General features: G+C 52.9%; 2 protein-coding genes across 2 annotated transcripts; one reads left to right on the top strand and one right to left on the bottom strand.

Annotated features, from left to right (window-relative positions):
* Positions 1-2,766: 2,766 nt before the first annotated feature.
* On the top strand, positions 2,767-9,375 carry LOC101766230 (splicing factor, arginine/serine-rich 19). Its single transcript, XM_012848785.2, is given in 6 exon segments — positions 2,767-3,428; positions 3,553-3,897; positions 4,011-4,307; positions 7,794-8,021; positions 8,898-9,143; positions 9,145-9,375. Coding segments are annotated over 6 exon segments (1,614 nt in total). The 5' UTR covers positions 2,767-3,017; the 3' UTR covers positions 9,232-9,375.
* A 422-nt stretch (positions 9,376-9,797) lies between these two features.
* Positions 9,798-10,488, bottom strand: LOC101765810. Its single transcript, XM_004985120.2, has one exon. It carries the CDS (start codon positions 10,337-10,339, stop codon positions 9,956-9,958), a length of 384 nt encoding a protein of 127 aa, XP_004985177.1. The 5' UTR covers positions 10,340-10,488; the 3' UTR covers positions 9,798-9,955.
* Positions 10,489-11,068: the final 580 nt, after the last annotated feature.

Raw genomic sequence — 11,068 nt, 5'->3', positions numbered from 1 at the left:
TCTTCCCCCTGGCCGGCAGCCGGCTGGCCGCCAATTCAAAACCGGCCTGCCTGCTGGCCGCCGCCGCTGCGCCACATATGCGTCCAGCTCCCAGACTCCGGCCAACCAACGAACCGGCCCCGTTCCCGGGCCAGGCGGCCCACATGTCACAGGGCGCGCGCGCGCACGCGGGTCGGGTAGCGCCGCGCAGCAACCCGACGGAGACCGGAGGCTGGCGGGAGTCGGGACAAGGCCACGTCCGCAGCCGTCGCGGTTTGAAACTGGCCAGCGTTGGGCAATGGGCATGGGCTCGCCGCGCGCGCTGAGACGACACGGTCCCGCATGTCACTCGCGGCGCAGGAAGCAGCGGATCGGCGGAGCCCGAGGCAACGGGGGGCACCGCGGGCGCGGAACGAGGCCGTCGAACGGGGTGCGTGCGCCTGCGCGGCTAACAAAACAAGAACGGCCACGGTTAACTACGACCCGGACCCGGCTCGAGCTAACCGTGGGGGTCTCGGGTTTAAAATTTGTGCAGGGTCCCACCCCCCCACGCCCGAGTAACGCACGCAGAGGCAGGCGCTGCCTTGCAGTTGCAGGGGCTCTGCTCGGCTTCTGCTCCTGCGTCCTCCTGCCGCTGCCTGCATGGCGCGCACGGCAGGGAGCGGGCCGTGGGTCACGACTCACGAGGCCCTTGGCCGCCGGCGCCACGTAGTGCGGTGCGGGCAAAGTTACTGCGGGCGGCTGACCCGCGTGGCAGCGTGACATGGCGCGCCCGGCCCCCGCGCGGGGAAGCTGGGTCGCCGGCCGGCTCGCCGCAACGAGTCTCGTGCTGCGCCGGCGGGACGCGAACCCACACCGCACACGCACCGCGTGCGGGCGGGCGCCCAGCTGCGGCGGATCGTGCACGCACGGATGGTAGGCGCCGGCGGGTAGGCTTTCTGTTACAGGCGTCGGGTCATCATCACTCCCGTCACCGGCGACCAGGCCTCAAGGTAGGGTGGGATCAGACGACGTCACGACGGGTAGTGGCGCTGTACGGTGTACCGTACCGGCAGGCCTACCAGGGGGGGTCTACTACTCATCCACCGAGATCTACAGGCCTACCAGCTAGGCTCGCTGGGAGGATGTTCCTTCGGTCCTTCCATCTCGGCCGTGGCACGGACAAATGGTGAATGAATGTGCAGTGCAGTAGTGGCCAGCGGGAGCTGCATGCTTTTGCACGGCGAGCATATGTGATGTTGGCTTACATGAGACCGGTGGAGTAAATAAATGTCCATTCTTGTTTGTACTCTGTCTATAGTAATTTGTTCTTCCCCGCTTCTGTGTGTGTTTGCGCGCCCGCGAGGGGCAAATGCTTCTGCTCTAGCAGCTGCGGGGTTGACTTGCAGATACGTACAATGGCATTTGTAATCGGCAGAATTATACGTACAGGATAGATTTGCAAACAAAAATGTTCCTTATTGTTAGGTTTACTGGATCGCCAAACATTTTGCAATTGGATGCATTGCACAATACTCCCTCCGTTCGGTATTATTTTACGTCTCTAAGTCAATTTAGTTGTCCGAAACGTCAAATAATCAAGGACGGAGGTAGTATGAGTTATCTAGTTACCGGTCTTTTCTAAGACATGGATTCTCACGGGCACATGTTCATAATGAATTTTGTGAAGGAATCTAGATGGCGGTGATTTTTTTTAAAAAAATATAGAAGGTGGTTAGATGAGATGTTTAGCCAGAAGGGGGTGGGGGGGGGGGGGGGGTTGCGTCTTCTTTTTGAACGTAAACCAGGTCTTATGCAAAAAAGGATACTTATAAGAGGATAATATGCTTAAATTTGTACCAAGTGCTTATAACAGGAATGATTGTAGAGTCTCACACATGTTCTTACGCTTGATAATCTACCAATCTGATCTCTTGAAGCACTTATACCTAAAGCACCTTCCTTAGCAAGTCACGGCAAAGGGCAAGTGTTGGAATCTTTGAATGAAATAACACAGCTTGGTGCAACGGCACAAGATGCCCCCATGAATAGTATGGCAGGCAAAAACGGGAGAACGCTTGGCTATGAAAATTTAAACGGAACTGACTTCGAACTTTATGCGTTCACTGTTCCCAATTCCCATGATGCACCGTCAGCATTGCCACGATGCTGGAACAGAGCGATACTTTTGGAGCGCAGAGATAGGCTTGGGCCATGTTTAGTTACTCCCAACTCCCAACTTTGACACTATGCAAAAAGAAGATTCCCCATCACATCAAACTTGCGGTACATGCATGGAGTACTAAATGTAGATGAAATTAAAAACTAATTGCACAGTTTTGTTGTACTTTGCGAGACGAATCTTTTGAGCCTAATTAGTCAATATTTGGACAATAATTCACAAATACAAACGAAACGCTACAGTGTGCTACAGTGCTGTAACAGTAATTTAGCACCCCCAAATTCGCCAAACTAAACACGGCCTTGTTTCAAAATGGTAAAGATGCTGCACGGCTGGCTGGCTGCTTTCTCGTAGCATGGGCCACTTGCAGTTGCGCCTGCGCCGCAACGCCAAATGTTCTTCACCCGCTTGCAACCCGCAACGCACGTCCCAGTCTATCACTGCATCAGCCTGTCCGCTCGACGCCCATCCCATCACCCCGGTAGTCATTGCTCAATCGTTGCGTTGCTGCCGAATCGGAGGGCGTGGGGCAATCCGGTCATTTTCGCCGCGAAGATACTTTCAAATCGTGGCTTTCCACGGAAAACGAGAAGCACCGCCTGCCTTGCCGCTTGTCGTGCACCCGGGCCTTTTTCCTCCCGACGCCTTCTCCCTCCGACCAACACCTTCCACAGACCCGCAGCACCAAAAGCACCCGACCGTTGCCGCCTCGCCCCGAGGAAAAAGAGAAGCGAACCCACCACCCCGCCCCACCCGACCCACGTCGACATCCATCCGCGCACGCTTCTCCGGCGGCCCCTCTAGTTTCTCCCCGTTCTCGGTTCGGTTCGGAGGGTCAGGCCAATCCGATCTGCCCGGAGCGGAGCGGCCTCGGTCGATGTCGGCGCGGCGGGCGGCCAAGGGCCAGCACGCGGCGGCGACGCCGAGGATCATCAACCTCAACCTGGCGAGGAGGTCGGGCGGCGGCGGGAGGCCCAGCCGGGGCGCGGGGCGCGCGCAGCCACGCCCGGCGCCGCCGCCGAGGCCCGTCAACCTCGGTGCGCTATTCGAGATGGAGCGGCGCGTGCGCGGGCTGGAGTCCGCGCCGGCCTCACCGCCGCCGCCGACGCGGTCGCAGGAGGAGGACGACGACGGGGAGCAGGAGGAGAAGTGGCGGTTCCAGGCGGAGATCCTCCGCGCCGAGTGCAACTTCCTCCGGATGGAGCGGGAGGTCGCGCTCCGCAAGCTCGACCGCCACCGCGGCCAGATGGAGGCCGCGCTCAAGTCCGCCGTCGAGACGCTCGTATCGGTAAATACAAAACGCGCATCATTATTGCAACTAATCATCGTGCCAAAGTTTGTGTTTTTGCACGTTGCACCATGAACCGGTCTGATGATGCTCGTGCATATACATATGCTGGGCGCAACGACAGGGGAGGAAGAAGATCGACGGGAAGGGCGACGTCGGCGTGGCGGCGGCGCTGGACGAGGGGATCGAGGACCTGGAGGAGATGATGGAGGAGTTGCGGGTGGAGAAGGAGAGCGGGAGGCGGGCGATGAGCGGCGGGACGCGGGAGCTGCAGCGGAGCCACGGCCGGAACTTCGATCGGCAGGCGTCCACGCTCCGCCGCCGCCTCGAGAAGATGCCGCCGGCCGACACCGAGCCCTGCGTCAAGGACATCCGCGAGATCGCCCTGCCCATCGCCGCGCCGCCGCCGCCGCCACCCGCCAGTCACAGCGACGACGATGACCGTGTCCACAGCGCCAACACCTCCGATGTAATGCATCGCACCCGGATATTAATACGTAAAGCGCGATGATGCTGTGAGTCGCTGTTTTGATCTCTCCTTCTTGATTGCTAAACGTGCATTGTGTCCCCTGGATACTGAAGGTGGAAATGCTGAGGATGAAGATGGAGGGAATGTCGAAGGGAATGCGCGAGCGGATGGCGGAGTACAGCCGGCGCCTGGAAGCCGTCGCGGCCTCCGGCGAAAACGCCGGCTGCCAGTCCAGGAAATGCGGCAGCCGGCACAGCCGAAAGGCGAGCGCGAGCAGCCAGAGGAGCTGGAGCGGCGGCAGCACCGCGAGCAACGGCAACGCGCCGTCGATCCTCGACGCCGCCGCAGCCCCGCACGGCCGCAGCCGCCACGCCGCGGCGGCGGAGAGTCGTCATCAGCACCAGCACAAGGTACAATTCAAACTCGCCCCATCACTGTTCATAAACACGCAGCTTAGTGTGTTCATTACTCCAGCTTCGATATTCCTCGCTTCCTCGGGAAGCATGATTAGTACCGGGCGATTCGCTGTTAGTCTTGGGCACCCGGATGTCGTTGACCTGGGGGCACTGCTGGTCAGCGACTCCACCACTCCACTTGACGCCATTACCAACCCGCGATTAGGTCGGTCTTGTCTCATCCGGGGGGTGAGCATTGAGCAAGACGAGTTTTGAAATCGCCTACAGCGCCGGGTGCAGGTCGTCGCTGTGGCGTGGGGATCACTCGCACAGGAGGGCTCTGCACTGGGTTCGTAGGGAGATGAGTAATTGGCCGATGATCCCCTGGGGCCACACGGATCTATGGATTGGCACGATGTTATCGGCTGCTCATACATTATGGCCATATGGGGTGCCATCTCGGATTGATAATTTGATGCTACGCTGCTGGTAACAATCGCTGTGGATGGGACCGTCTGTGAGCCTGAGAACCTCTGGCACTTTTAGGCCTTTTATTATTATCTTTGCTTCACCTCGCTGCTGCTACTCGTGTAGTGGAGTTAGAGCAACTCCAAGAGACCGCTAATCTTCCCCCCAATACCTTCTTTAGGGGAAAAAAGAGAAAAAAAGAACTCCAACAGTCCACCTAAAACTCCCCAAAAAATTGGGGACGCGAAAAAAACACCTCTCTTCCTGCAAATATTCGCGACTCCCGTGTTCCCCCAATCCGCCCCCGACCTCTTTCCCGCGGGCGTTTTTTTTTTCGGGCGCGCGCTCGGCGACGACACAGCGGCTCGGCAACAGCCACCGGCGGCACCGAGGACGAGGAGGGCTCCGCCTCGGGGTTCGGCGCGGGGTTGGGTCTCGACGACGGTGGGCTCGGGATGTTGGCCGCGGAGGCGGCGCTAGAGCTGGAGGAGCGGGAGATGCCGCCCTGCCCGCCGAGCGTGCGAGCTTGAGGACTGCGGCATCGCCGCCACATCCGGTAGCTTCTTCTCCTTCGCCACGCAATGGGTGGCCGGGCCGAGCTAGAGAGCGCGCGATGGTTGCGCTCGAACTGGGGTCCTCACGCAGCCGCAGACGAGAAAGCGAATCAGCGGAGGAGAAGGCCTCTGGCGCCTGCTCTTGTCCGGGGGCCGTCCGTGGTGGTGCCAGGCCTTGGACGAGGGGAGAGACCGAGTGCTAGTTGATTCACGCTATGCGCGCGCGGCGACGGGTCAGGCACTAGCAAATAAGCGATGGCGAGGTCCCGATTTCAGGCAGGCGCGCTGGGGTCTCCAAGGACAAGCACCTGAGTCTCCGCCGTCAACATTCTGAAACTGCAGATGAGAATAAACATACAGAAGCAGTGGAGGCCACCACTACCGCAAAGGATGATGATGCAGTAGAAAAGAGACATCAAGACCCAAGAACATCAGAGATCTATAGTTCCGCTGAGCCTGGAGACGAAGTGGAGAAACCTGGAAGGGACTTGTGATTCTGCGTTTGAGATTGCTGCGGCTCTGACTAGCGATTAGATGAGCTTTGCGTATGTGCCAACAGTTGTAGAGAATTGTAGTTTTGAGCCTTTAGATGTTCAGTTAGGATAGTGGTACCGTTAGTAGAATGAAATATGGGACATTGTTATTCCACAGTAGAATGAAATATTTGGTGAACAATAGGATACTGGTTGCCAAATTATCGATACAAGTGAGATCCTTAAGCGTCGTTCTTAGATTGGCGTTTGTATTTTTCCTTCTTAAGTTGATGCTTTGCCGATCGGAAAAGAAGAGGGAGAGATCGAGCGGAGAGAAAGGAGCAGCTCGGAGAACAGAGGGAGAGATCGAGTGGAAAGCTCCGGCGGAGCAATAACGACGGAACCACATGGTGGATAAGATAATGGATCCAATTATGATGATGTGGCTTGTTTTGAATTATTGGGGTATAGTTTTTAGCGTTTTGCTGTGGGCTGATATGTTTTTAGGGAAAAATTTTTTTAGCATTCCCCCAATACCTCATTTTGGGGAAGAATTTTTTGGGGAACTCTTGGAGTTGCTCTTATATAGCATTCAAAAGATATTGGCCGTGTTTAGTTTGGCGAATTTGGGGGTGCTAAATTACTGTTACAGCACTGTAGCACACTGTAGCGTTTCGTTTGTATTTGTGAATTATTGTCCAAATATTGACTAATTAGGCTCAAAAGATTCGTCTCGCAAAGTACAACAAAACTGTGCAATTAGTTTTTAATTTCATCTACATTTAGTACTCCATGCATGTACCGCAAGTTTGATGTGATGGGGAATCTTCTTTTTGCATAGTGTCAAAGTTGGGAGTTGGGAGTAACTAAACATGGCCTAGCTTTAGCATGTGTTCCCCTGATTTGAACCGTCAATGATTGCGAGACGGCCCAGACTGTCAGCGACGCTGCCGCCGCCTCGTGCCTGCTCCAGTGGTCCTGCTGGGCCAAAGGGTTGGAGCTTTTCGTTAGTTCTGTTTGTTGTTACTGTTCATGCGAGGCGTGGGCCCGCGAGGAGGCTTTGGTTGCACATCTTCAAATTGTTTTTGTAATCGTTGTGGTTGATGATTTTCTAGACCAGAATCTGAACTTGGCACTGCATGTACGTGTCTTTTCTGCATGGCGCGACTGCATCTCGTCTCGTCCAACAAATGTAGTAGTCACTTGGGTCTTAAGCATGAGGATGCCGTGCCCGATTGTTCTGGGGAGAAATGGTCCAGCTCAGCGCAGATGGGGATGTTTGAATTCATGCAAAGATTCAATATGCAAATTTGAAACTGCAGAGGATGTGAACTTCAGCCAAGACAAAACAAAGCACGTGCCGGAGCAGGAACGCGTGTACCCTCTCTTTGGCAAAGGTGTATACATAGCTTTGAACCCACAAGCCGGCACATGATGTATCTTCCCCAAGTATGACCATAGCATAGGAGATGTTGCCCCCACAACGAGAAAGCAAAGCTTTTTTCCCCCGGCTGGTGCAATAGGTCTGGGCCAGGCTTAAGTTTAGGGACCAGAGCATGTGCTCGTCGAGTTGCTTTCGCATCGGCTGGTTCGTGTATCAACTGGACCATGTCCGGTCATCAGCTAATGTGCATGCATATATAGAACGAAGTTGGTTGGGGTTCCAATTCTGAATGGCAATCCGGTACTGTGCATTGACAGGAAAGCCAGTTGTGGAGGCCTTGCATTCAAATCTGAAGAAACATGTTCTAGGAGTAAGCTGTGTTATTGTAGGCTTCAGTTTGGAGGAATAGCAATGCTTTCAAATTTTGTCGACACATTCTGGGTAAACTTTTATGGCGTTCTCCAGTCTCTGCACCCTGCCCCTCTATGCCCAGAGATGTTTCTTTCATAGATTTGTTGCGTACCAAAACATTTGCTGTGTTCAGGCTAAATTTAAGGCTGGTAAATTTACTCAATGTTGCTCGCAGAAAGTTTTAGTAGTAACTGTTTCCTTTTCCCAGCAGACTATGGCTGAAGAGTGCAAATCGGTGAGCTCGGGAAGCTGCTGCGACTGCAGGGAGATTGTGTGGAAGATAATGGAGCAAGTAAAGGCAGAATCAGAACAATGGACAGAGATGCAAGGTATGTTGGAGCAGGTTAGGTTGGAGATGCAAGAGCTGCAGTCTTCCAGGGATACATGGCAGCATCGTGCTATGGCTTCTGACATCAGTCTACGCTCCTTGAATTCTCAAGTAAGTGAAGGTTATAGCTATGCTTATGCACTAGCGATAGCTATTGAAGTGGTTCATGTCTAATGTAAATGCACCAAAGTACTGTGTGTTGTTAGTAAAACAAATTGCATGGAGTATTTTGGTGTGTTCTCTTTCCATCATGTCAAAGCAGATTACATAGTTGAGGTTGTGTTGAGTGAGAAAACACTTAGTACTTATTCATTCCATTTTTTCACATAGAATTGAACATTGAGTGGAGTACCCCATACTACTGTAAATTAGGTTGCTTTACCAAAAATCTATTTTCGGCACTGAAAATTTTACTGCACTTGGTATCTAGTTACTCCAGAGTTATTGCTGAACTACTCTATTACCTCTTCCTGTTCATTCAAGTGTTCATGAATCTTTTTTTTTCCGAAAGATAGTGTTCATGAATCTGGCCACTTACTTATAAATTTATTAACGGAAAGTAATAAAATTGCAATTTTTGAATATTTGAATCTACTATTAACGACTAGACTAATCTAGTGATACAATTTTCATATGTCAAAATTTGACGGTTTTGTAGTCAAATTTTAGAAAGCTCAACAGCTTTAATTCTAAAGTATCATTTCTTTTAGCTAATAAAATGATGCCTTACTTGCAGTTTATCAAAATTGACATAATAGCACTCGTCTTATGTATTTTTGCTGACAATAAATGTTGACCTGGACTTACGACTGCTTGATTCTGTAGTTTCATAATAAGTTTGTGGCTGAAGTACTGAACACTGAATATTTAGATACTGAGTTCTTTAATATGATGTGAGCCCCAGGATCAATTTTAGAACTATTTCATGCTTTCGTCAAGGTCAATCAGTGAGTTAGTCAATCTAAACGAAATTTCAACTTGTGTCAGATACTTGAGTGGAAAAACCGGGCACAAGTGTCAGAACAGCGCGTGGAAGAGCTGCAGAGGAAGATTTCAGAGCTCCAAAGCAAGCTACACACGTTCAAAGCCCACTTCCCAACCCCAGCTGCTATCTCTAGCCAAGATCAATGGTCAGAAGCGTGCAAGATGGATGATAACACAAGAGCAAAGCCTCAGCACCACCAGCGATCGCAGGAATGCGGCAAGGAGGAGAAGAAGCACGTCCTCATCTGCCCGCGTGAAGCACTCGCCCAGCAGCGTGATCCCAAAGCGCACCCCGTTCCAGGAGATCGGCAACATCAGCTTGCTCCGGCAGCGGTGAGGACTCAAGACCGAGGAGCATGGGTGGTGTCTGCTGAGACATGAGTGAGTGATGGCCTGATGGGCTGCTGCACTGAAGCTGCGAAGGATTCAGATTCAGGCGTCAGCGGAAGAGAAACTCTTTCAGTTTGGCCTCCCCAGTAGCATCGATCAACATCTAATAAATAAATAATTCATGACTCACTGATGAGTGACCAGGGCCTGACTTCTCGTCAGAAATGGTAGTAATTAAGTAGCCAGTAGGTGAGGCCAGAGTGAGACGGAGTTAATTTGCCCAGGAGTACAGTGCCGAGGAATAGGTCAGATAAAACGCTAATGCTTCTTTTTTGCTTGTACTACGTATATGCAATTTTGTTCCTTCTTTCTGCCAATCTCCCATGTCTGTTCATTGTTTTCTATGGCTGCGTGTTCATCGTGTTCATGTTTCTACCAGCTGTGGAGGTTAAAATTGGCATAGAAACTGTCCAGCACTCCCGCTTGATTTCTTTTTTCCACCAAGAGCCTTGCCCGAATTTCATTACCAGAAGCAACGAAATTACAAAGTTAGGTTCAGGATTACAACTAGGGTTTAAAGTAATAGCTGGAGCTTTATTGGATCAGTAGAATCACGCAAGCAGCAGTAATAGCTGGAGCTTTATTGGAGCTAAATATATTACAATTACAGACTCCATATGCATCTAAAAGAAACAATCATAGGTGACGCTATAGACAACTACACAATCAAGTTAGTGATTGATCATGGAGAGCCAAGCGCAGTACGTGCAGACGAGCTTCTGGGAGATGTACACGTACACGGCGAAGGAGAAGCTCATGAGCGTGACGTCCTTCCAGTCTCCCTTCTGCTTGGGGCTCAGGCTCTCCCGCGCCGCCATGCCCGCCTTCACCACGTCGCCGCGCAGCCTCTCGGCCGTGGCGGCCCACCACGGGCCCTTCTTCCCGCCTCCACCTTCCCCGCCGCCGCCGCCGCTGGCCGGCGGCTCGGACGGAAGCCGGCTTTGGCAGAGCAAGCAGGATCTCCGCCTGGACACGGCGATGTCAGGTCGTCGTGGCCTGCTGCCCCGGGAGACATGTGGAGTGGCGTTGATGGTAAGCATGGCCAGGGAAGCCATGCATGGGCGATCGATCAGATCTAGCTTGTGGATTGGAGATGGCGTCGTCTGTTGATCTTTCCAAGAAGAGTGGATAAGTAGCTGCAGACTATGAGAGGAGGAGAAGAAATGACAGTGACATGTAGGCGTGCAGTACTCGTAGGCTCGCAGCAGAGCTGGCGGTTGGCCCAAGCAAGCTTACACTTTAGTAATCGTGGTCCAAATATAAAACTTGGTCAGACATACGCAACATTTCGTCGTTAAGTTCTGTTTTTTCTTCAGATCATAACAGTTCAAAACAAACATCTCTCTCTTTCCAGACATTATTTGTTACGAAATGTTGAAAAATAAACACAATATTATAAAGAATATTAGCCCACTTTTTAAGAATGTTGAATCTACTTAAGGTCTAGAATGTACCCGCACCTAGCACCACCCCGCCCCCTCCCGGCTACGACGCCGCCGACCCCGGCGGCACTGCCCAAGCTTCTCCACCGCCCCCAGCCGCCTGCAGCCACTCCGCCCCTCTCCAAGCGGTCCGCTCCCTGCGCCTCCACCGCGGCACCGCCCCTCCAACTTCCCCTAGCTCCCTCACCCCCTCCTTCTTCCAAGCTTCTAGCACCCCTGTCAAGCTTCGATCCGCTTCCAAGATTCGTTGTTAATGCGGCGCCCCACCGCTCCACTGCCAAACGCTCTAGCGGGCCGTGCGGATTCGCAGCGTCGCCTTACAAGATCTGCTTCTACTCCCCG

The sequence above is a fragment of the Setaria italica genome, chromosome IX, assembly GCF_000263155.2.
Source record: "Setaria italica strain Yugu1 chromosome IX, Setaria_italica_v2.0, whole genome shotgun sequence".
In the NCBI taxonomy this organism is placed as follows: domain Eukaryota; kingdom Viridiplantae; phylum Streptophyta; class Magnoliopsida; order Poales; family Poaceae; genus Setaria; species Setaria italica.
This window is presented reverse-complemented; position numbering and strand designations above follow the sequence as displayed.